Raw genomic sequence first — 26,010 nt, forward strand, 5'->3', positions numbered from 1 at the left:
GGACATCATCTAAACTGGGACATCATCTAAACTGGGACATCATATAAACTGGGACATCATCTAAACTGGGGGACATCATATAAACTGGGACATCATATAAACTGGGCCCTCTTCATCCTGAGGCGGTTATTTATTGGTTTGACGAGAGAAAATCTAAGATATTGGAGCCCTTACAGTGAAACCACATGATCAAAATCACATTACTTGATGTGTGACATCATAAGGGCACAAGGCGAGACCCAGGCCCAGACACGGGAGGCAGACCCAGACACGGACCCAGACCCAGACATGGGAGGCAGACCCAGACACGGACCCAGACCCAGACACGGGAGGCAGACCCAGACACGGACCCAGACACGGGAGGCAGACCCAGACACAGACACGGACCCAGACACGGGGAGGCAGACCCAGACACAGACCCAGACCCAGACACGGGAGGCAGACCCAGACACGGAGGCAGACCCAGACACGGGAGGCAGACCCAGACACGGGGAGGCAGACCCAGACACGGGAGGCAGACCCAGACACGGGAGGCAGACCCAGACACGGGAGGCAGACCCAGACACGGGAGGCAGACCCAGACACGGGAGGCAGACCCAGACCCAGAAACAGGAGGCAGATGGTTTGAGTCTTGACATTTATTAAACAATCCAAAAGGGACAGGCAAAAGGTCAAAATCAGTTCAGAGTCCAGGAGGTACAGAGTGACAGGCAGAATGGGGAGGCAGAATGGGGAGGCAGAATGGGTGGGCAGGCAGAATGGCCAGGCAGGCAGAATGGTCAGGCAGGCAGAATGGTCAGGCAGGCAGAATGGTCAGGCAGGCAGAATGGGAAGGCAGGCAGAATGGGAAGGCAGGCAGAATGGGGAGGCAGGCTTGAGGTCAGGGCAGGCTTGAGGTCAGGCAGGCAGAATGGTCAGGCAGGCAGAATGGTCAGGCAGGCTCAAGGTCAGGGCAGGCAGAATGGGCAGGCAGGCTTGAGGTCAGGGCAGGTCAAGCAGAATGGGAAGGCAGGCTTGAGGTCATGGCAGGCAGAATGGTCAGGCAGGCAGAATGGTCAGGCAAGCAGAATGGGCAGGCAGGCTTGAGGTCAGGGCAGGCAGAATGGTCAGGCAGGCAGAATGGTCAGGCAGGCAGAATGGGCAGGCAGGCTTGAGGTCAGGGCAGGCAGAATGGTCAGGCAGGCAGAATGGTCAGGCAGGCAGAATGGTCAGGCAGGCTGGAGGTCAGGGCAGGCAGAATGGTCAGGCAGGCAGAATGGTCAGGCAGGCAGAATGGTCAGGCAGGCAGAATGGTCAGGCAGGCTCGAGGTCAGGGCAGGCAGAATGGTCAGGCAGGCAGAATGGTCAGGCAGGCAGAATGGTCAGGCAGGCAGAATGGTCAGGCAGGCAGAATGGTCAGGCAGGCAGAATGGTCAGGGCAGGCAGAATGGTCAGGCAGGCAGAATGGTCAGGCAGGCAGAATGGTCAGGCAGGCAGAATGGTCAGGGCAGGCAGAATGGTCAGGCAGGCAGAATGGTCAGGCAGGCAGAATGGTCAGGCAGGCAGAATGGTCAGGCAGGCTCGAGGTCAGGGCAGGCAGGTACAGAGTCCAGAAAACAGGCAAGGGTCAAAATCAGGGAGGACTATCAAAAGAGGAGTACGGGTTGACTTGAAAAACATACAAAACATACAGGACCAACTGGCACAGAGAGACAGGAAACACAGGGGATAACAAGCTACACCTGGAGGGGGTGGAGACAATCACAAGACAGGTGAAACAGATCAGGGTGTGATGTCATAGAGGGTGGCAGAGCTTCAAACAGGAAGCTCACCCCATGATTAGATCAGTGACAGAAGATCAACTCTTTGCTTGCGTTTTGATGTTAAGGTTATAAAATATAGTGGGAGGAGCTATAGTGGAAGGAGCTATAGTGGGACAAGACGGAGGAGCTATAGTGGGACTACATGGAGGAGCTATCGTGGGAGGAGCTATAGTGGGACAAGACGGAGGAGCTATAGTGGGAGGAGCTATAGTGGGAGGAGCTATAGTGGGACAAGACGGAGGAGCTATAGTGGGAGGAGCTATAGTGGGACTACATGGAGGAGCTATCGTGGGAGAAGCTATCGTGGGAGGAGCTATAGTGGGACAAGATGGAGGAGCTATAGTGGGAGGAGCTATAGTGGGACTACATGGAGGAGCTATAATGGGAGGAGCTATCGTGGGAGGAGCTATAGTGGGACAAGACAGAGGAGCTATAGTGGGAGGAGCTATAGGGGACTACATGGAGGAGCTATAGTGGGAGGAGCTATAGTGGGACAACACGGAGGATCTATAGTGGGAGCTATAGTGGGAGGAGCTATAGTGGGAGGAGCTATAGTGGGACAACATGGAGGAGGTGTTTTTTATTATTTTTTTTACCTTTATTTAACCAGGCAATTCAGTTAAGACCAAATTCTTATTTACAATGACGGCCTAGGATCAGTGGGTTCACTGCCTTGTTCGGGGGCAGAACGACAAGATTTTTACATTGTTGGCAGGTAGCATAGTGGTTATAGCATTGGGCCAGGAACCAGAAGGTTGCCAGATCAAATCAAATGACCAGGTAAAAATCTGTTGCTCTTCCCTGAACAAGGCAGTTAACCCCCAGTCAGCTGGTCAGCCATCCATCTCATTAATATGATATCAACATTCTTTTTTTATTTTGTGATGAGAGGAGGATTTTCAGATGTGTGTCATGCGTTGGGCTAATGTGTTGGATAGATGTCTGAAGAGGTTACAGCAGACAGAAACACAAAACGGGGTCCCACTTCTTGAGAATTCACCCTGTATGTTGGCCACAGGAGGCTGCAGAGGGGAGGATGGCTCATCATAATGTCCGGAACGGAGCAGATGGAACGGCATCAAACACCTGGAAACCATGGAAACCGTGGAAACCATGGAAACCATAGCCGCTTCGCCAGTTAGCTTTAGGGTGCGTTTGTAAATTCACTCTGGACTGCCAGCGTGAGCTCTGTGCGTTTGTAAATTCACTCTGGAGTGCCAGCGTGAGCTCTGTGCGTTTGTAAATTCACTCTGGAGTGCCAGCGTGAGCTCTGTGCGTTTGTAAATTCACTCTGGAGTGCCAGCGTGAGCTCTGTGCATTTGTAAATTCACTCTGGAGTGCCAGCGTGAGCTCTGTGCGTTTGTAAATTCACTCTGGAGTGCCAGCGTGAGCTCTGTGCGTTTGTAAATTCACTCTGGAGTGCCAGCATGAGCTCTGTGCGTTTGTTTATAAATTCAGAGCGTTGCTAGATTGTTGTTTGTAAATTCAGAGTGTTTGGCTCTCGGGAGCGTTCAGAGTGCACACTGGACGCTCTGGCCGAGGAGCAGGGTTGATCCGAGCGTTCCGACCTCACAACGGCAGTCAAGCACCCAACGCTAAGTTAGCTAGCTTGCTAGTTACTTCCAGATATGAATGAGAGAACACCTCACTGTGACCATTTTATTCTCCCTAGCAGAGCTGGTTAGGCTGTTTTCATGTTATCCAGAGTGTTGCTGACTGGAACTCTGCTGCTGGCAACAATTTAATGACGCTTTTTTGCCAACGTTTACTGACACCGGCCGTATTCAACGGGTGTTGAGTGTTCGTAAATTCATCAGTTATTCTGCTCTCTGACACACTCAGACGAGAGCGCTCTGAAATCTGAGTAGATAGCCAGAGTGAATTTACGAACACACCCGAATTGGTATGATGTCTGGCTAGTAATTTGTTAAGCTAGCAAGAGGTTGCATAGCAACAGCATCAACTTCCGGGAGACAGGCGAAGAGCGAGTACGCTCAACTGAAAGGATACCGTTTGTTTACAGTCTACTAACATGAACTAATATTATGTAACAGTATGTAGTATATACTCATTCAGTATGTAGAGTACAGTATGTTGATATGGGTATTTGAACACAGCTCATGTATTTGATTCCATTCCACTGATTCCTCTCCAGTCATTAACACAAGTCCGTCCTCCCCAATTAAGGTGCCACCAACCTCCTGTGATGTAGGCCCACATTAGCGCCCTGCCTGTCCATGACTGCGTGGTGTTTGTTCTGGATTTTGTCCCAAAATGGCACCCTATTTCCTATGGGTCCTGGTCAAAAGTAGTGCACTCTATAGGGAATACCAAATGCCACCCTATTCCCTATGGGCCCTTGTCAAAAGTAGTGCACTCTATAGGGAATACCAAATGCCACCCTATTCCCTATGGGCCCTGGTCAAAAGTAGTGCACTCTATACGGAATACCAAATGGCACCCTATTCCCTATGGGCCCTGGTCAAAACTAGTGCACTCTATAGGGAATACCAAATGGCACCCTATTCCCTATGGGCCCTGGTCAAAAGTAGTGCACTCTATAGGGAATACCAAATGGCACCCTATTCCCTATGGGCCCTGGTCAAAAGTAGTGCACTCTATTTGGAGATACCAAATGGCACCCTATTCCCTATGGGCCCTGGTCAAAAGTAGTGCACTCTATAGGGAATACCAAATGGCACCCTATTCCCTATGGGCCATGGTCAAAAGTAGTGCACTCTATAGGGAATACCAAATGGCACCCTATTCCCTATGGGCCCTGGTCAAAAGTAGTGCACTCTATAGGGAATACCAAATGGCACCCTATTCCCTATGGGCCCTGGTCAAAAGTAGTGCACTAAATAGGGAATAGGCTGCCATTTGGGACTCTGCCTAGTCTCTGATGTATAGTGAGCAAAATGTAAAAACGCAACATGGAACAATTTCAGAGATTTGACTGAGTTACAGTTCATATATAAGGAAATCAGTCAATTGAAATAAATAAGGCCCTAATGTTTGGATTTCACACGACTCGGCAGGGGCGTAGCCATGGGTGGTTCTTGGAGGGCATAGGCCCACCCACTTGGCAGCCAGGCCCACCCACTTGGCAGCCAGGCCCACCCTCTAGGGACCCAGGCCCACCCACTTGGCAGCCAGGCCCACCCACTTGGCAGCCAGGCCCACCCACTTGGCAGCCAGGCCCACCCTCTAGGGACCCAGGCCCACCCACTTGGCAGCCAGGCCCACCCACTTGGCAGCCAGGCCCACCCACTTGGCAGCCAGGCCCACCCACTTGGCAGCCAGGCCCACCCACTTGGCAGCCAGGCCCACCCACTTGGCAGCCAGGCCCACCCACTTGGCAGCCAGGCCCACCCTCTAGGGACCCAGGCTGCACCAATCAGAATGAGTTTTTTTTCCCCACAAAAGGGCTTTATTACAGACAGAAATATTCCTAAAAATGTCAGGGATATTTTATTTCAGTTCGTGAAACATGGGACCAACACTTTACATGCTGTGTTGATATTTCTGACCAGTGTACAAGTCCTTCGAAGCTGCAGGACAGAGGCTCGCCTTATCCATTTATACATAGTAGTAGGGGGGAATGAGATGCTCTGGGAATCCGACAGGCACTTTGACAGTGACAATGGCCATTAGACTGCGCATCGGTTAATATGGGCACTTGGTTTTTGTTTGGACATGATATTGTTCAGATGTAGCCTGTTATCGAATATGGCCCTACGATAATATGGTGTTATTATGGTAGTTAGACTTATGCAGATGTTATTATATGAAATAATACCAAAATATGCATACTGTACTTTGATAAAGATCCGCCTGTATTTCTGCCATCTCCACGGTACTATACCAGTTGAACAGGCTGTCGTTTATGCCTGAACGAGATCTGGTCTGTCATTCTCATTTACGCATAACAAAATCCACCGCAAACCCTCCGAAATATTTCATTGAAATCCATATCGAACCTCTGGAACATGTTGTTCAAAATATTTATTTTGTTTATTCCCCCAAAACCACGTGTCATGTCAAGTCAACATTTGACCTGTCGGGGATGACGTTTATAAAGAGGCGGGGGGGTTGCTCTCTTTGGTGAATTCTCTGCTTCCACTCTAACGAGCGCAGTCTGTAGTTGCGTGATCACAGCTGGGCTTTCCTCAGTCAGTCATCCAGCAAGCCTCCTGTACCACCACACGCTCTGTACACTAGATCCTGGATTTGATCAGAAATGTTTTTCTGTAGATCGGCTTGGCAGAGACTGGGGCTCCTGGCACGAATGACAGCCGCCCTACCTTTATCCAGAAATGGTGAGTGGATTAGAAGTGGTCCAATTTGATGGAGTATATTGTATTAGTTTGAGGCATTTTTATATTAAGCGTTTGTTTCATCGGAGCTGACGCGTCACGCGTGCGTGATGTGGGGATTTACGCGAAGGTCAATGCAATTACAGTTGGTTTTAATGACCGTCTGTGTAAACAGTTGAGCTTGATTTTATACATTTGGATGGTTTGTCTAACATTGGGTGAATTTTGTATGCAAAGTTTCACGATTTTTCAATCAATGCAGTTTCCTTCAAATTGCGCGACATTTATGTACTTTATTCATTCCGGGATGATCCACTGCATCATTCTTTACTAGTTTATTGAAAAACATTGCAAGAAAAGTTACCTTGTAATCATTTCAATCTTACATTATTGCTGAGCGCTTGTTGAGGCAGTACGCCCCCTTTTCCGTTGAGGAGGTGTGTCCATGTCCACAAAGATTAGAACATGCAGCTCTGCACATTTTAGTTACGAAACAGCGCATCCACGTCCAAAAACGACATAATCGTTATGTAACATCCAAGCATCAAGCGCATGTATTTATCTGATATATTCCCTAAATCGTTGCTTTTTGAAGGCTAAGTGGAGATGTCGTAGTCTATATGATGTCCTGTGGATATTCTTCACGCGTGATGGTAGCGCGTGTATAGCATAGGGGTTGTGTGTGTGAATATAGTTATTTGGATTGGCCTATAGCAGCCCTACTTGAATTTGACCTGTCGAGTTCTGCAGAGGCGTCAAACTCTGTCATCCAAGTTGATCGTGGTGTTGTATTCATTCTCCCCAGACTCATCAAAGCGTTTTGTCAGGGAGAGTGACGATGTTATTGAGTTAATAGCTTTGTCTGGGTTTGAGTAAAAGCAAGGAGAAGAATGGATTTGGGTTGTATTTTTAGTGTAGCTACTTTCCCATGCACGAGCTTCATCGATAGACTGGTTCTACTCTGGCTTCATTCCGGAACTAGAATCCCTGTTTGCTTTGTTGCATAAGGAATTTGCCCTGGGGAGTTCTGAACAGTGCTGGTTTAATTTCCTGTTTTATAAATGTTAGAGCCTCTTCAACCTCTCTGTGTTTTGACACTAGGATTTATATCCCCCCTGATCTACAGCTAGAAGCATAGACATGCAGTGTCACGGTAGCTTTATCCTCTGTGTATAGTCACCCTGATCTACAGCTAGAAGCATAGACATGCATTGTAACGGTAGCTTTATCCTCTGTGTATAGACACCCTGATCTACAGCTAGAAGCATAGACATGCATTGTAACTGTAGCTTTATCCTCTGTGTATTTCACCCTGATCTACAGCTAGAAGCATAGACATGCATTGTAGCGGTAGCTTTATCCTCTGTGTATAGTCACCCTGATCTACAGCTAGAAGCATAGACATGCAGTGTCACGGTAGCTTTATCCTCTGTGTATAGTCACCCTGATCTACAGCTAGAAGCATAGACATGCATTGTAACGGTAGCTTTATCCTCTGTGTATTTCACCCTGATCTACAGCTAGAAGCATAGACATGCATTGTAGCGGTAGCTTTATCCTCTGTGTATAGTCACCCTGATCTACAGCTAGAAGCAGAGACGTGCAGTGTAGCGGTAGCTTTATCCTCTGTGTATTTCACCCTGATCTACAGCTAGAAGCAGAGACATGCATTGTAGTGGTAGCTTTATCCTCTGTGTATATTCAACCTGATCTACGGCTAGAAGCATAGACATGCAGTGTAACGGTAGCTTTATCCTCTGTGTATATTCAACCTGATCTACAGCTAGAAGCATAGACATGCATTGTAGCGGTAGCTTTATCCTCTGTGTATTTCACCCTGCTCAGGATTATATGTAGCTGACTAATGGCGTATTGATCACTCGTCAGTCATTACTAGGTCTATGTCAGGGCAGATGGGCCTCATGGTTAGGCTTTGGGCCTACATAGGGACAGATGGGCCTCATGGTTAGGCTTTGGGCCTACATAGGGGCAGATGGGCCTCATGGTTAGGCTTTGGGCCTACATAGGGGCAGATGGGCCTCATGGTTAGGCTTTGGGCCTACATAGGGGCAGATGGGCCTCATGGTTAGGCTTTGGGCCTACATAGGCGCAGATGGGCCTCATGGTTAGACTTTGGGCCTACATAGGGGCAGATGGGCCTCATGGTTAGGCTTTGGGCCTACATAGGGGCAGATGGGCCTCATGGTTAGGCTTTGGGCCTACATAGGGGCAGATGGGCCTCATGGTTAGGCTTTGGGCCTACATAGGGGCAGATGGGCCTCATGGTTAGGCTTTGGGCCTACATAGGGGCAGATGGGCCTCATGGTTAGGCTTTGGGCCTACATAGGGGCAGATGGGCCTCATGGTTAGGCTTTGGGCCTACATAGGGGCAGATGGGCCTCATGGTTAGGCTTTGGGCCTACATAGGGGCAGATGGGCCTCATGGTTAGGCTTTGGGCCTACATAGGGGCAGATGGGCCTCATGGTTAGGCTTTGGGCCTACATAGGGGCAGATGGGCCTCATGGTTAGGCTTTGGGCCTACATAGGGGCAGATGGGCCTCATGGTTAGGCTTTGGGCCTACATAGGGGCAGATGGGCCTCATGGTTAGGCTTTGGGCCTACATAGGGGCAGATGGGCCTCATGGTTAGGCTTTGGGCCTACATAGGGGCAGATGGGCCTCATGGTTAGGCTTTGGGCCTACATAGGGGCAGATGGGCCTCATGGTTAGGCTTTGGGCCTACATAGGGGCAGATGGGCCTCATGGTTAGGCTTTGGGCCTACATAGGGGCAGATGGGCCTCATGGTTAGGCTTTGGGCCTACATAGGGGCAGATGGGCCTCATGGTTAGGCTTTGGGCCTACATAGGGGCAGATGGGCCTCATGGTTAGGCTTTGGGCCTACATAGGGGCAGATGGGCCTCATGGTTAGGCTTTGGGCCTACATAGGGGCAGATGGGCCTCATGGTTAGGCTTTGGGCCTACATAGGGGCAGATGGGCCTCATGGTTAGGCTTTGGGCCTACATAGGGGCAGATGGGCCTCATGGTTAGGCTTTGGGCCTACATAGGGGCAGATGGGCCTCATGGTTAGGCTTTGGGCCTACATAGGGGCAGATGGGCCTCATGGTTAGGCTTTGGGCCTACATAGGGGCAGATGGGCCCCATGGTTAGGCTTTGGGCCTACGTAGGGGCAGATGGGCCCCATGGTTAGGCTTTGGGCCTACGTAGGGGCAGATGGGCCCCATGGTTAGGCTTTGGGCCTACGTAGGGGCAGATGGGCCCCATGGTTAGGCTTTGGGCCTACGTAGGGGCAGATGGGCCCCATGGTTAGGCTTTGGGCCTACGTAGGGGCAGATGGGCCTCATGGTTAGGCTTTGGGCCTACGTAGGGGCAGATGGGCCTCATGGTTAGGCTTTGGGCCTACATAGGGGCGGGCATTTCTTCATGCATGTATAGTCCTGTCTGTGTCACTGGTGTGAATGGTCTCTATTCAGCTGGAAGGAATCGGTTGGTTGGTTGTGGGGGGGGGGTTCAATGCTATTGTTCTATGACTAGCTGTCAGGGAGGAAACCGGGATCACGCGTGTCTGTGACACGTCTGACCTCTAGCTCAGCTTAACTGATTAGTGCCTAGCTACCTGTATAAATAACTGGGCCTTCACAGGTACAGACAGGAGGCCACTTGCTGTGTCATGGGATTAGAGAGGGCAGCAGAGTAGATCTGGGTCAACGTCTGGAACCACGGATGGCTGTGTTTTTTGAGGAACGTTTTACTGGCAGTGACTGTTGTGATTTGTCTTGTCCTACCTTAGTTGAGTGTATTGCCTGTGTGTCTCTCTGGACCAGAGTCTGCTAAATGGCCTCTATGTAAAAGGTGGTGTGTTTTTTTATATTTTTATTTAACCTTTATTTTACTAGGCAAGTCAGTTAAAAACAAATTCTTATTTTCAATGACGGTCTCGGAACAGTGGGTTAACTGCCTTGTTCAGGGTCAGAACATCAGATTTGTACCTTGTCAGCTCAGATTCGGGGCGGCAGGGTAGCCTAGTGGTTAGAGCGTTGGACTAGTAACCGAAAGGTTGCAAGTTCGAATCCCCGAGCTGACAAGGTACAACTCTGTCGTTCTGTTCTGGTAAAATAAAGGTAAAAAAAAAAGATTCAATCTAGGAACCTTCTGGTTACTGGCCCAACACTAGTCTACCACAGAACCACTAGGTTCAGGGGGTAGGTGAGGAGTCAGCATGGTAGGGTACATGTGGTTCTGTTGACCTCTATCAGGGGGTAGATGAGGAGTCAGCATGGTAGGGTTGTGTGGTTCTGTTGAGCTCTATCAGGGGGTACATGTGGGTTCTGTCGACCTCTATCAGGGGGGTAGGTGAGTCAGTATGGTAGGGTACATGTGGTTCTGTTGACCTCTATCGGGGGGTAGGTGAGGAGTCAGCATCCTCTATCGGGGGTAGGTGAGGAGTCAGCATGGTGGGGTACATGTGGGTTCTGTTGACCTCTATCGGGGGGGGGGGGTGAGGAGTCAGCATGGTGGGGTACATGTAGGTTCTGTTGACCTCTATCGGGGGGGGTAGGTGAGGAGTCAGCATGGTAGGGTACATGTGGGTTCTGTTGACATCTATCAGGGGGGGTAGATGTGTTCTCTGCAGAGCTGCAGGATGAAATGTGATACTCTTTACATGGAGGGGAGCGGGGTTGTGGGGGTGGAGAGCTCCCTTCTGTACACTGTTCCCTTACTGCGGCCTGCTGGGCTGCTCTACAAACACACACTCTCAACCAGAGACAGGTGCGCACACACACTCTCAACCAGAGACAGGTGAACACACACACACCTCTTATAGAACACATATGTTGCTCACCCAGAGACGGGTGTGGAAACACACATGTGAACACACACACACCCCTCATGAGCACACACAGACACCTCATGAGCACACACCACAGAGGCACTACTTATAGAAAGTGTCTCTTGTTTTCCCCTGTAGGCGCCCCTCTGCCAGACCTTTGCATTCTGGGACACATGTTGAACTTTGAACCTAGTCCCCTGTACACCACCATAGTACAGTTATATTCCTGGTGTTTTCTACTCAGGGCTGAATGTATACATTCGTCTATAGAAGTCCTTTACTCGTTTCTAATGGACAAACAAGCAGAACTACACAGCAAAACACAGCCACAATTTCCTGTGTAGTTGACTGGTTTTATGTCGTGTGGCTGTGTCGTTTCTATGGTGTGTGTGTGTGTATGTGATTGACTGGTTGTGTGTCTGTGTTCTGTGTGCGATTTTTAGGGAGTGTCTGGGTGACGGTGTAGCAAAGGAGAGGATCTCTGGTCCAGGAAGGACGAGGTTGTATTTATGTCTGGCAATGGTGGTGCCTTTAGAACACAGTGTTGATAGGATCAGACTATTTAGCCCGAGGAGAGCAGATCCTGTCAACCCTGGCAGTCTGTTTACTGGAGACGAGGCTCCTGCTCTCCACCCAGCCCTACTGGCCATGTGGACCATGCCACCCACGCAACAATAACAATAACAACAACCCATTATGGGGATTTATGGTCTTATCTCAAACCTCTATTGCTGCATTTGGGTCTTTCTTTAGTGTTGTTAATATGATGGTTCTGTGAAGATGATTCAGTGTCCTACAGTCTGACGGTGATATTACATCCGTCTAACCACTAGGCAGGGTAGCCTAGTGGTTAGAGTGTAGAGGCGGCAGGGTAGCCTAGTGGTTAGAGTGTAGAGGCGGCAGGGTAGCCTAGTGGTTAGAGTGTAGAGGCGGCAGGGTAGCCTAGTGGTTAGAGTGTAGAGGCGGCAGGGTAGCCTAGTGGTTAGAGTGTAGAGGCGGCAGGGTAGCCTAGTGGTTAGAGTGTAGAGGCGGCAGGGTAGCCTAGTGGTACAAATCTGTCGTTCTGCCCCTGAACAGGCAGTTAACCCACTGTTCCTAGGCCGTCATAGAAAATAAGAATTTGTTCTTAATTTAACTCAAGTCAGTTAAGGTTCATTAAAAAAATGAATATGCTATTGGCAAAGATTCAAGTGGCGTTAGCCCAAATGAAATGTGTTTAGATGGGGAGGGGTTTAGAAAGCAGGAAATGTTTCTTGGGGGTTGTCCAATCAAACACAGTATCAGGCATAAAACAAGGACTAGAATAGATCTGTGTTCAAACACTATTTGAAATCTTTCAAATCCCCTGTGAGCTTTTGCTCCAGGCTTCCAGAGCTCCAGGTGGGTTGGTTCCATCTATTGGTCCGTTAAACCAGGCTCAATCAACAACAGAAACTACTTGAAATTATTTAAAATATTATTTCAACCCAGGTCTGGACTAGGATGGACTGTTATTGGTTGGTTAGTTGTGTTTAGCTTGGTAGGATGGACTGGTATTGGTTGGTTAGTTGTGTTTAGCTTGGTAGGATGGACTGGGATTGGTTGGCTAGTTGTGTTTTAGCTTGGTAGGATGGACTGGGATTGGTTGGCTAGTTGTGTTTAGCTTGGTAGGATGGACTGAGATAGGTTGGCTAGTTGTGTTTAGCTTGGTAGGATGGACTGGGATTGGTTGGCTAGTTGTTTAGCTTCGTAGGATGGACTGGGATTGGTTGGCTAGTTGTTTAGCTTGGTAGGATGGACTGGGATAGGTTGGCTAGTTGTGTTTAGCTTGGTAGGATGGACTGGGATTGGTTGGCTAGTTTAGCTTGGTAGGATGGACTGTGATTGGTTGGCTAGTTGTGTTTAGCTTGGCTTATGCTAACACTTTCTGCTGCCTCTGCTCTGCTGTGTCAAATGAATGGTGCTGCTGTATCTTTCTTGTCTAATGAGATTAAGAGGGATAGAGGCTTGTTGCCATGGTACCAGAACACAACTGGTGCCCTGAGTGGAAAGATGGCTGGACAGGACCGGATGAACACAGGCCCCGTAGTAGGACAATGTTGAACATGATGGAAGATAACATTAGGTATGCATAGATTGACAATGCAAGAAATTGATCAATAGGGCCCGTACAGAAATCATAGTGGGTCCATTGACATGGCGTGGTCATCTGTCCAATGCAAAACTAGCATCTTCCTTACTGTCTGGGTAGATGAACAGAAAGTGTACATCTAGCTTTCTATCCATATGCTTAATATTTTGTATATATGTATCTCCCTCTGTATCTACAGTACCTGTCAAATGTTTGGACACCTACTCATTCAAGGGTTTTTCTTTATTTCTATTATTTTCTACATTGTATAATAATGAAGACATCAAAACTATGAAATAACACACATGGAATCATGTAGTAACCAAAAAAGTGTTAAACAAATCTGAATATATATTTTAGATTCCTCAAAGTAGCCACCCTTTGCGTTGATCATAGCTTTGCACACTCTTGGCATTCTCTCAACCAGCTTCACCTGGAATACTTTACCAACAGTCTTGAAGGAGTTCCCACACATGCTGAGCACTTGTTGGCTGCTTTTCCTTCACTCTGCGGTCCAACTCATCCCAAACCATCTCAATTGGGTTAAGTTGGGTGATTGTGGATTCATCTGATGCAGCACTCCATCACTCTCCTTCTTGATCAAATAGCCCTTATGCAGCCTGGAGGTGTGTTGGGTCTTTGTCCTGTTGAAAAACAAATGATAGTCCCATTAAGCGCCCACCAGATGGGATGGTGTATCGCTGGTTAAGTGTGCCTTGAAATCTAAATGAATCGGTGTCACCAGAGAATCCCCATCACACCTCCTCCAAGCTTTACGGTGATGGCTGCTACTTTGAAGAATCTTTCACAGACAGGACCCTTCACCATTTTTGGTAAACTGGTAAACCGCCTTTATGAGATCTTCATTATCCACAGTCTTTGGTAGCGCTCTCTTCCGGTCCGTCCCTAACCATGTCCCCCTCTCCACGGGGTCTCCTTACAGTGGTTCCAGTGCGGCAGATGTCCGTCGGGATCCCCGGTGGCTCTGCCACCAACGTGGCGTACGCCGTTCTGTGTGGAGGAGGCCTCACTGCCGCTGTGGTCTACGTAAGTACTGATTCAAGATCGGTTGTGTGTGTGTACCTAAGTTTAAAGGATAAGGCCTGGGCAGTACATGCTGATCCTAGATCAGATTTGTTCCTGAAGGGCTCCATCTACTCAGAACTGTATTCTTATTTGAGTATCATCTTAGGTCAGTTTTTTTGTTTCCTCACATAATGGTTAAGGTGATCTGGAGAGCAAACACTGATCTGCAGTCTGTGCCTGAAGGGTAACTTGAACGAAGCATGCTATATAGTTTAATTTCAAGCATATTGACGTTAAGTATTGATTTTTCCTGACTCTTCCCAGATCAGTTTTCCACACATTAATCCAATTCATTAACATTAGGGAACAGATCCCAGGTCAGTGGTTTGGTTAGGGAACAGATCCCAGGCCAGTGGTTTGGTTAGGGAACAGATCCCAGGCCAGTGGTTTGGTTAGGGAACATGATCCCAGGCCAGTGGTTTGGTTAGGGAACAGATCCCAGGCCAGTGGTTTGGTTAGGGAACAGATCCCAGGCCAGTGGTTAGGGAACATGATCCCAGGCCAGTGGTTTGGTTAGGGAACAGATCCCAGGCCAGTGGTTTGGTTAGGGAACATGATCCCAGGCCAGTGGTTTGGTTAGGGAACATGATCCCAGGCCAGTGGTTTGGTTAGGGAACATGATCCCAGGCCAGTGGTTTGGTTAGGGAACATGATCCCAGGCCAGTGGCTAGGTTAGCGAACAGATCCCAGGCCAGTGGTTTGGTTAGGGAACATGATCCCAGGCCAGTGGTTTGGTTAGGGAACATGATCCCAGGCCAGTGGTTTGGTTAGGGAACAGATCCCAGGCCAGTGGTTTGGTTAGGGAACATGATCCCAGGCCAGTGGTTTGGTTAGGGAACAGATCCCAGGCCAGTGGTTTGGTTAGGGAACAGATCCCAGGTCAGTGGTTTGGTTAGGGGACAGATCCCAGGCCAGTGGTTTGGTTAGGGGACAGATCCCAGGCCAGTGGTTTGGTTAGGGAACAGATCCCAGGCCAGTGGTTTGGTTAGCGAACAGATCCCAGGCCAGTGGTTTGGTTAGGGAACAGATCCCAGGCCAGTGGTTTGGTTAGGGAACATGATCCCAGGTCATTGGTTTGGTTAGGGAACAGATCCCAGGCCAGTGGTTTGGTTAGCGAACAGATCCCAGGCCAGTGGTTTGGTCAGGGAACAGATCCCAGGTCAGTGGTTTGGTTAGGGAACATGATCCCAGGCCAGTGGTTTGGTTAGGGAACAGATCCCAGGCCAGTGGTTTGGTTAGCGAACAGATCCCAGGCCAGTGGTTTGGTTAGGGAACAGATCCCAGGTCAGTGGTTTGGTTAGGGAACATGATCCCAGGCCAGTGGTTTGGTTAGGGAACAGATCCCAGGCCAGTGGTTTGGTTAGCGAACAGATCCCAGGCCAGTGGTTTGGTTAGGGAACAGATCCCAGGTCAGTGGTTTGGTTAGGGAACATGATCCCAGGCCAGTGGTTTGGTTAGGGAACAGATCCCAGGCCAGTGGTTTGGTTAGCGAACAGATCCCAGGCCAGTGGTTTGGTTAGGGAACAGATCCCAGGCCAGTGGTTAGGGAACAGATCCCAGGCCAGTGGTTTGGTTAGGGGACAGATCCCAGGCCAGTGGTTTGGTTAGGGAACAGATCCCAGGCCAGTGGTTTGGTTAGGGAACAGATCCCAGGCCAGTGGTTTGGTTAGGGAACATGATCCCAGGCCAGTGGTTTGGTTAGGGAACAGATCCCAGGCCAGTGGTTTGGTTAGCGAACAGATCCCAGGCCAGTGGTTTGGTTAGGGAACAGATCCCAGGCCAGTGGTTTGGTTAGGGAACAGATCCCAGGCCAGTGGTTTGGTTAGCGAACAGATCCCAGGCCAGTGGTTTGGTTAGGGAACATGATCCCAGGCCAGTGGTTTGGTTAGGGAACATGATCCCAGACCAGTGGTTTGGTTAGGGAACATGATCCCAGGCCAGTGGTTTGGTTAGGGAACATGATCCCAGGTCAGTGGTTTGGTTAGGGAACATGATCCCAGGCCAGTGGTTTGGTTAGGGAATATGATCCCAGGCCAGTGGTTTGGTTAGGGAACAGATCCCAGGCCAGTGGTTTGGTTAGCGAACAGATCCCAGGCCAGTGGTTTGGTTAGGGAACAGATCCCAGGCCAGTGGTTTGGTTAGGGAACAGATCTCAGGTCAGTGGTTTGGTTTGGGAACAGATCCCAGGCCAGTGGTTTGGTTAGGGAACAGATCCCAGGTCAGTGGTTTGGTTAGGGAACATGATCCCAGGCCAGAGGTTTGGTTAGGGAACAGATCCCAGGCCAGTGGTTTGGTTAGGGAACATGATCCCAGGCCAGTGGTTTGGTTAGGGGACAGATCCCAGACCAGTGGTTTGGTTAGGGAATATGATCCCAGGCCAGTGGTTTGGTTAGGGAACAGATCCCAGGCCAGTGTTTTGGTTAGGGAACAGATCCCAGGCCAGTGGTTTGGTTAGGGAACATGATCCCAGGCCAGTGGTTTGGTTAGGGAACAGATCCCAGGCCAGTGGTTTGGTTAGGGAACAGATCCCAGGCCAGTGGTTTGGTTAGGGAACAGATCCCAGGCCAGTGGTTTGGTTAGGGAACATGATCCCAGGCCAGTGGTTTGGTTAGGGAACAGATCCCAGGCCAGTGGTTTGGTTAGGGAACAGATCCCAGGCCAGTGGTTTGGTTAGGGAACAGATCCCAGGCCAGTGGTTTGGTTAGGGAACATGATCCCAGGCCAGTGGTTTGGTTAGGGAACAGATCCCAGGTCAGTGGTTTGGTTAGGGAACAGATCCCAGGTCAGTGGTTTGGTTAGGGAACAGATCCCAGGTCAGTGGTTTGGTTAGGGAACAGACCCCAGGCCAGTGGTTTTACTTTTATTTAACTAGTAAGTTAAGAACAAATTCTTATTTTCAATGACGGCCTAGGAACAGTTCTGCCTGTTCAAATCTGTCGTTCTGCACCTTGTCAGCTCGGGGGTTTGAACTTGCAACCTTCCGGTTACTAGTCCAACGGTCTAACCACCAGGCTACCCACTTGACCCTCTACCTGTAGAGAACAGGCTACTCTGGTGAACAGAGGTTGTTTTTTAAAATAAAGTTTGATCAAAACGAAATGTGTGCAAGGTCACATAATGATGGTGTTCTACAGGACCCAATATAATACCGCAGTATTACGTTACTGTAGGATGAAAACCCCACCACATTTTTCTCTTATGAGGCTGAAACTCAACCCCCCCCCAAAAAAAACATGCTAACCTCCACTTGTAATTGTAATGATGAGGTTAGCATGTCCTGGGGGTATGATATAAAATGCTAACCTCCCCTTGTAATTGTAATGATGAGGTTAGCATGTCCTGGGGGTATGATATAAAATGCTAACCTCCCCCTTGTAATTGTAATGATGAGGTTAGCATGTCCTGGGGGTATGATATAAAATGCTAACCTCCACTTGTTATTGTAATGATGAGGTTAGCATGTCTTGGAGGTATGATATAAAATGCTAACCTCCCCCTTGTAATTGTAATGATGAGGTTAGCATGTCCTAGGGGTATGATATTGGTGTGCTACTTTCTCACTCATCATTTTTCCGGATTGTCTGTAATCATGGTAGCATCCACATTACTATATCATATTTTATTCTTATTTATAATGACTCTAAAATTACACATTGTTTACCATCTTATTTCTATTGGGCACAAAATAATCTGGAACAACCAAAACAAAGTAGTATAGTCACAAGCTTGACGTAGTCGTTTGGTGCTCTGAATATGGGACCAAATACTACACTTTTGACTACTTCACACTCATACAAAGTGAAATTCTCCCAAAACTGTTAGCCCCCCCCCCCCTATTTTAGGGGACCATGTACAAAAAGTTTTGTAATTTCTAAACGGTTCACCGGGTATGGATGAAAATACCCTCCAATTGGAAGCTGACAGTCTGCATTTGAACCTCTAGTCATTTGCATTAAAGTGCAGGCGTACAGAGCCAAAACACACTTCTGGAGCTCACTTTATAGCCTTGTGGTAACTGTTGTCATGGAGAATCCTTACCGCAGCAGTGGTGCTTCTTAAAGACCGTTATACCAGTTTTACACAGAACCTTTGGCAAGGACGTTAGCTTAGGCCACTCCTTTATTTAACACTACACTGTTACTTACTAGTGCTGAGGGAAGAGAGGATTCAGCTGCTCAACTCAGTTCAAGGCAGCCATTTTGAAATGCAGCTAGATTCACTTTCTGTGTTCTTTTAATTTGGCGTTTCCCTCCAACCTCTGTCTGTCTGTTCCATTCAGGCTTACAAGACAGTGAATGGCGACAGTGAGCGGTACAATGACCGACTCGCCGAGATGAACTTGAGGCCCAAGGGTGAGTTCTCAGTAGCCTACTGTCTGCACTGCCTCACTCCATTGATCCGCACTCCTGACATTCTACCAATAGACATGAACCGTAGAATTTAGAACCATAGAATGTAGAATCCTAGGGGAGTTCTAGAATTTGTACTCTCAGTATTCCAGAATTCCTCATCATAGTGGACAGAATGGCCAGAGTTCTAGTGTCAGTTGGAGAAGGAATGTCTCATCAGAACGTTGCAACCATGACAATAATGTTTTTGTCCACACTAAGCCGAGCCAAATGTTTTCTTTTGGCATGGACCCTGTTTTGGCGCTGCCACCGACATGCCAGCATGGTGGAATGATCACTCTGAATGCGATTAATCTAGACTGTCAGGGCTGATTTCTGTCAGTGATTAATTGACCTGTCTGGGTTCCTGGGCCCTGTGCCCAGATTGCCTGATTGGTCTGTTGGGCTAAGCTCCTTGGTTCACATGGTGTCGCTGAAAGCTCTGATTGGTTCATGTAGAGTCTAGTTTTCTGTTCCTACCTACATTCACCCATCCTTAGTACACTAGTGGCCATACAGCGTATAGACAAACCCTCAACCTATATATAGACAGCGGATGTCATTTTTTATTTTGTGTTACAGGCGAGGCAGAGGGGAGTTATTTTTGTGTTACAGGCGGGGCAGAGGGGGAGTTCTTTTTGTGTTACAGGCGGGGCAGAGGGGAGTTATTTTTGTGTTACAGGCGGGGCAGAGGGGGAGTTCTTTTTGTGTTACGGGCGGGGCATAGAGGGAGTTCTTTTTGTGTTACAGGCGGGGCAGAGGGGGAGTTATTTTTGTGTTACAGGCGGGGCAGAGGGGGAGTTCTTTTTGTGTTACAGGCGGGGCAGAGGGGGAGTTCTTTTGGTGTTACGGGCGGGGCATAGAGGGAGTTCTTTTTGTGTTACAGGCGGGGCAGAGGGGGAGTTCTTTTGGTGTTATGGGCGGGGCACAGGGGGAGTTCTTTTGGTGTTACGGGCGAGGCAGAGGGGGAGTTCTTTTTGTGTTACGGGCGGGGCACAGGGGGAGTTCTTTTGGTGTTACAGGCGGGGCAGAGGGGGAGTTCTTTTTGTGTTACAGGCGGGGCATAGAGGGAGTTCTTTTTGTGTTACAGGCGGGGCAGAGGGGGAGTTCTTTTTGTGTTACGGGCGGGGCACAGGGGGAGTTCTTTTGGTGTTACGGGCGGGGCATAGAGGGAGTTCTTTTTGGACATCTTTTAGCTTGCCTTGTGAGAAATGTAGCTTGAATGCTTTAGCAGATCCTGTCTCTCCGGCGCTGTGGTGATGGGATTAGAGTGCCATTTGAGACACTGCTCTAGTCCTACCTGGCATGAAACATCTTACAACTTCTTGTCAGAACAAAGCGTAACCAACTGCCATTTCATGCGTTTGTGGTGGCGGGGGGCCGCCATTTTGTAGGCTTCGCTATTCGATCACATCAACTTTAAATGAAATTCTACACTTCCCCTGACACACCTGACACAGGTAGCCAGTTTGTCATCGCTAGCCAACAAACCTTCAATAACTAACTCTGATTTCTACACCTGGCCTACACATATTCAACAAACTCTACCCCTTTTAAACATTCTAAACTCTCCTTTACCTGTTTCCAAAATAGCTCCATAAGCTGGGCACACTTGAAAAGAAAAGGGTAATGTTGAGCTTTGGCTCCTGAACTTGGTCAGGGAACAAGGCATTAACACGCGATCCAAACATCAGATGTTCTTACCGGTGTCCGTCTATCTTTGCTTGCGTATTATTGTGTTTTTACTCTGTAGTATCGTTTACTCTGCACACATCTCCACACTGTTCAGACTAAGCCATGAGAACCCCTTCATTCCCTTCATATCCACCTGTTGGTCCTTTTCTCTTTTCCTCATTTGCATATCTTTTGGTGTATTCCAAAAAAGCTTGTTATTTGTTTTCTGTCCTGCCTGCATGTTATGTTTGGATGTTTGCTCGTTGCTTAGTCTGTCACAGCTCTATCGCCCAAAGTACCTGACCCCAAGTTCCTCGTCTTCTTAATTATACCGTTTAAAACCAGTGGAGGCTACTGCTGTCATTCCTGGCTAATTAGTTGAGATCTTATCCTTGTTCGTGTACTTGGGTATACTTCTACAACAGAATGTGGCTGGACCTTTTAACTAGTCAGGGGCCAGTTTAAATCCCAATACAGATCACTGGCTAATCAGTTGATATTATCCTTGTTACCTATTATAATGGTTTGTTTTTAAAAAAAACAGCTGTTTTCAGTTAACCTTGACCTTAACCCTGCTCCAGGTGTTCCCTCTGGCTGGGAGTGTGTCCCAAGTGGCACCCTATTCCCTATTTAGTGCACTACGTTTGACTAGGGCCCATAGGGCTCTGGTCGAAAGTAGGGAAATGGGGTGCGTCTTGGGATTGTTGCTGTGTCATCAAAAGAAATCCTGGCTTCCTCCCTCTGTCCTTGTTCGCTCCATTTCTTACCTCTCCCTGTTAATCATTAACGCCCTTGGACCAGGGATCTGTATATCAGGTCTCCACCCGAACGATGGGAGTTGTTGTCCCAATGGCGTGAAGGCAGGCGACGAGCTTCGGTCCAAAACAAGCCATAGAAACTCATTGGACTTATTTTGGACATATTTTTGGCAAGAGTGACTCTCTCTGACGATCCTCAAGTTGACAACCTAATGAGTTTCAGCTCACCTCTGTGGCATTGACAAGCTGTCAAATCCCCATCCTAGATTCCATTATTCCTCGCCGCTCTCTCAAAGGTCATTGGAGGAAAGGATCCGAGGTCTTTGCCCCTCTGACCTCCCTCCAATGACTTTTGAGGGCTTGTAATTGAGGAATAGGGATTTGACGTTCTTTCAAAGCCATAGGGGTCCTTTGCAGCTAAGCAGGTGTCACCAACCTGGTCAGAGCCCTAAACAACGAATGTGGTTTGAGTTGTCTTTGTTCAACTCTGAGTTCAACTCAGGATGACAGCTGACACAAATGTGGCTCACCTTTTATTTTAGCCAGCTTCGTTTCTATGCCAACAAATCCTTCAGAACGAACTTGCCCCGGGCAGGCAGTTCCAATTAGATTTCCTCCCTCTTGAGTGGATCATCTTGTTATTCTCCATATTGGAAGGAGACGACTGACTCTCCAATATTTTATTAATCAACTGTTCTCGTGTTAAAATTTGCAATCAAATACATATGATAAAAAAACAAACATTTAGTAACTGGATGCATTTGAAACTTCACATGCGGATAAACTTTCCTTATACAGTTATTTTTATCATGGGACTGGGAGGGAAAGTGTCTAAGAACACTGAAGAAACAATGTTTGAGACTGTACTTCTAATAGTACATTCCGCACCGTGGTCTCCGCACCGTGGTCTCCGCACCGTGGTCTCCGCACCGTGGTCTCCGCACCGTGGTCTCCGCACCGTGGTCTCCGCAACCGTAGTCTGCTGAAATTGCAGGGTGACTATTTTTTCTTTTTTCTTTTTGATTTAGTTAAACATGAAAATGTGGCACTCTGGCACATGGATTGATGTTTTAGAATTGTCAATGACGGGTTCGGGGTTCGACGGGTTCGACGGGTTCAGTGTTCGACTAGCTATGTAGTTACCAGCCTGGCTTGAGCAGGCTCAAGGAAGTGACGGGTGCACAATCAATATCTACTTAATGAGAAAAGCCTGAGCTGGAATGTGAAGCTACCTGAAGCTAGCTCACTTCAGAAAAGCCTGAGTATATCTAGCTACGTTTGTAGTATACTCCTCAGGGGTTTCCGGATGGTTCAAAGGTCAAACTGCGTCACACATTAAAAGGTAGTTAACTGCTGAGCAGAGGACAAATAACTGAAAGCAGTTTAAACTTAATTTAGTATTTTTCTCCGTGTTGAATCCACCTTTTGTTCCTGATTAGGATGCTTTCTACACAGAGACCAGACCACATGGTACAATGTAGAATCTGGCTTTAGGGGATCGATGTTACAATTGGACAAAACCCCGTAGGGAGGGATGAGACCGTGTCCTCATCTTTCTCTCTATTCCACCTCTCTCTCTCTCTCGATCTCCTTCCAGAAGCAGCACCAGCAGCAGAGGAAGCAGCACCAGCAGCAGAGGAAGCAGCACCAGCAGCAGAGGAAGCAGCACCAGCAGCAGAGGAAGCAGCACCAGCAGCAGAGGAAGCAGCACCAGCAGCAGAGGAAGTAGAATCCCCAGAAGAACCGGCACCAGTAGAAGCCGAGGTGTTAGCCGAGGTGTTAGCCGAGGTGGCCGCTGAGACAGTCGAGGAGGCGCCTGCAGCAGCAGAGGAAGTCGTGGCAGAGGTTGCAGTCAAATCCGTCGCTGTCCTAGAGGTTGCTGCGGAACCAGATGTCGTCGCAGTTGAGGAGGCGCCCGCAGTGGAAGTTGCCGTGGTTACGGAAGAAGCTCCACCGGAGGCTGACGCAGAGGCCGTCATCGAGGACGTCGCAGATGCGGCTCCTGGCGTCGTGGAAGAGGTCGTTGCCGTGGAGGCCGCCGGTGAGGAAGTAGTGGCCGAAGTAGTGGCCGAGACGTCTCCCACCGCCCCTGAGGCAGAAGCAGCCCCTGCCGCCGAGGTGGCAGCATGAGGGGTCAAAGGTCAACCTAGAGGGGTGTGTTTAGCTGTGGTGTGTCCCTCTTACTACTACCCCCCCCCCCCAACCCTACACCTGACCCCCTCCCCCCCTTCCCTCACAGGCCCCCTCTACACCCTATTCCCTATGTAGTGCACTACTTTCCCTGGTTTAAAGTAGCACCCTGCGTACGGAATAGGGAGCCTCTTTGGATCACAGCCCCCTATCTACCAGCACATGTTACAATAGGAAGCAGGAGGTGGACTATGTTCTGTTATAGAACACTTTAGTTAGGTATGACGTCATGGTGACTGGGACAGCTGCCTCTTCTCATTTCTGACTCCTTTACACCACAGCTAAATACATAGCCGTTTCAGGTTTTTAAATCATTCCCAGTCTATTTGTCAAGCAATATGGTCCTATTTATCAGTGGGGACAGGAGTGTGTTTTTTCTGGTCGGTTCATGGTTGGGGAAAACTCCTGGCTCTGTTTTTCTGAGGAGTTCCTAGGTGTTAAAGGGGAAGTAAAGGGAGATATTGGATTTATGATGGTACATGTTGTCCTGACCCACAAACCTATGTGCCTCTGAAATGTCACCCTATTCCCTATATAGGGCCCATAGGCTCTGGTCAAAAGTAGTACATTGTCACTATATAGGGAATAGGTTGGCTTTTTTGGACACTTCTAATGTAAAGTTTTCCCAAGTGGCCCTTAGAATTCAGGACAGAAAACGGCAACTTCTTTTCCTTCACTTTTGTCTGAATGACTTTGTCCCTTAAGATTCCAGATGGATGGCGGAGTTCTCCATAATGTCAGTCTGCCATCTTGGCTTTGTTAAAGTTTCCAATCCATTTTGACCGTGCGTTGAACGTGCTCCAAATTCCGATTGAAAGGAAGGTCATGTTATGAACCTCGAGACGATAAGCACTTCAAGCAGGTTCAATGGTTATTATGCAAGTAATAAATGTACCAGTTAGAGAAAAGCATTTCAATTGCTTTGTGAACTGCATCTTATTGTGAAATGTGACCAAAAAACTGCTATCTCCTTCCTCCTCCCTGCTCTCTCCTCCTCCTCCTCCTCCTCGTGCTGCTCACAACTCTCCCTAGGATAAGCTCTAGAAGGATTAGTCGGTGATGTCATAAAGCTCCGTGTTCCAGTGCCCAAATGGAACTCCCAGTGATTGGAACTTTGGGGATCAGTTGGTTCTGTGTCCTCACTGATCTCTTTATGACATCATTTCTGTCTGATCCTTGTTATCACGTCCTAGACACTGTGCCAGGGAGAAGTCTGCCCCCACCAAGCACAGATAAGGATCACTCCCCCCTGCCCCCAATGCTGAGCAACTAGGGCTGCAACCAGTGGTTCTGGAAGTGGATCCTCAACCCTCAAAGCCCAGAGTGGTATCAAATATTAGCCATATTACTGTGCAACGTAGATGTTCTATTTTCAACCCGAGATTGCAGAACTATTTCTTATTGTTGATGTAGTGCCCATCGGTTATGGATGTTTAAACCTCTGAGAAATCACTTTGTATTGTCAGTTTGTTTCAAAGAGCACCAAAGCCTCCACTCACCATGGAGCCTCACGGTCTGTATTGTCCAATCACAAAGCAGATCCAAGTCACGTGATCCGTTAGCGCCACATGTGGCATCGAACAGATCACGTGACTTGGATCTGCTCTGTGGTTGGAAGATACTACAGCTATCGCGTACCATCATGTGTTCGCTAACAAACCACATTACTTGTATTCTGCTCTGTGATTGGATGACACAGACCCCCCACCCCCTGCTACACTTTTATATATATATATATATATATATATAAAAAAACAAACATTTTAAAGCCATTTCTAATCTTTTCAATGATTGGTTCATCCAGGAGATTTGTGTAGCTATTCATCATTTGAAACCGCGGTAAGCAGCATGTATTTCCTGGAACCATAACTGTGGAAAGAGGGGCGAGGCCCGTTGCAGCCCTAGGAAGTGTTTCATTAAAAGCGGGGTCTTGGATAAGTGCTTGGTGGGAAGTGACTTCCACTAACATGCACCTTGTTGTTTACAGAACCTTAATCCTTTACCTTCAACTTCAAACCTCACGTAACAAACTGCAGTAGTGCATTTCTTCTTTACCTGCCTTGCCTCCGAGTGGACCGTTCGATCTGGAACAGTCCACTACTAGTTTAATCAACCAACACTGCATTGTAACCACGGTGACTGACACACAAACCAGCCAGGACTTACATGATGCAATGAAGCGGTCCAGGACGATGCCCCCAGGCTGCATCCCACATTTCACTTGCCCTCCTACACTAACTACACATTTAATTTAATTATTTGACCTTTATTTAACAAGGCAAGTCAGTTAAGAACAAATTCTTGTTTACAATGACGGCCTCCCCCGACCAAACCCGCCCCTAACCCGGACGATGCCGGGCCCTGTAGTGCGCTACGTTTCACCAGAGCCCTATGTTTGTGGCCTACGGGCCCTGGTTTAAAACTAGTGCACTTTATAGGGAATAGGGGTCCATTTGTGATGCAGACACACATTCTACTAACACTGTCACATTGTTTTCTCCTTCAGCCAACCAATCATTCACCACCACCATCTCTCAATAGAACTTCAGAAAGACCAAGCTTTATTTTGTTGATTTGCGCCGATGCCGTTAAGAGTCTGTCTTTTTATGTCCTAACTGTGAAAGGTAAACATTAAGGGAACATTTTATAATAAACCCAACAGTCTCACTTCAACACTACTGTTCTATTCCTCTCCGACCCATCGACATTGGTAATGTTGTTCTGTCTGGAGATGGTCGCCATGGGCCAACTAATAATGCGCCTTGGTAACTTTATAATGTTTTCTAAAGTATCAGTGAAGAAGAGATTCAGGAAGCTGAAGTCCTTCAATAAAGA

At 48.2% G+C, this 26,010-nt stretch overlaps 1 protein-coding gene across 1 annotated transcript; it reads left to right on the forward strand.

Moving 5' to 3' along the window:
- The first annotated feature begins 5,930 nt into the window (after positions 1–5,930).
- Positions 5,931–24,092, forward strand: LOC135533900 (cytochrome c1-like). Its single transcript, XM_064961101.1, has 4 exons — positions 5,931–6,121; positions 14,023–14,126; positions 18,445–18,517; positions 22,583–24,092. Exons 1-4 carry the CDS (start codon positions 6,043–6,045, stop codon positions 23,113–23,115), a joined length of 789 nt encoding a protein of 262 aa, XP_064817173.1. The 5' UTR covers positions 5,931–6,042; the 3' UTR covers positions 23,116–24,092.
- The last annotated feature ends 1,918 nt before the right edge of the window (positions 24,093–26,010 follow it).

The sequence above is a fragment of the Oncorhynchus masou genome, unplaced genomic scaffold (assembly GCF_036934945.1).
Source record: "Oncorhynchus masou masou isolate Uvic2021 unplaced genomic scaffold, UVic_Omas_1.1 unplaced_scaffold_2786, whole genome shotgun sequence".
NCBI classification, from domain to species: domain Eukaryota; kingdom Metazoa; phylum Chordata; class Actinopteri; order Salmoniformes; family Salmonidae; genus Oncorhynchus; species Oncorhynchus masou.

Excerpts from the sequence above, each read along its gene's own strand:
- LOC135533900 (XM_064961101.1), top strand. The coding sequence starts at position 6,043 with ATGTTTTTCTGTAGATCGGCTTGGCAGAGACTGGGGCTCCTGGCACGA. Across the intron at positions 6,122-14,022 it reads CCTACCTTTATCCAGAAATG|TGGTTCCAGTGCGGCAGATG; the intron begins GTGAGTGGATTA and ends GTCTCCTTACAG. Across the intron at positions 18,518-22,582 it reads GATGAACTTGAGGCCCAAGG|AAGCAGCACCAGCAGCAGAG; the intron begins GTGAGTTCTCAG and ends ATCTCCTTCCAG.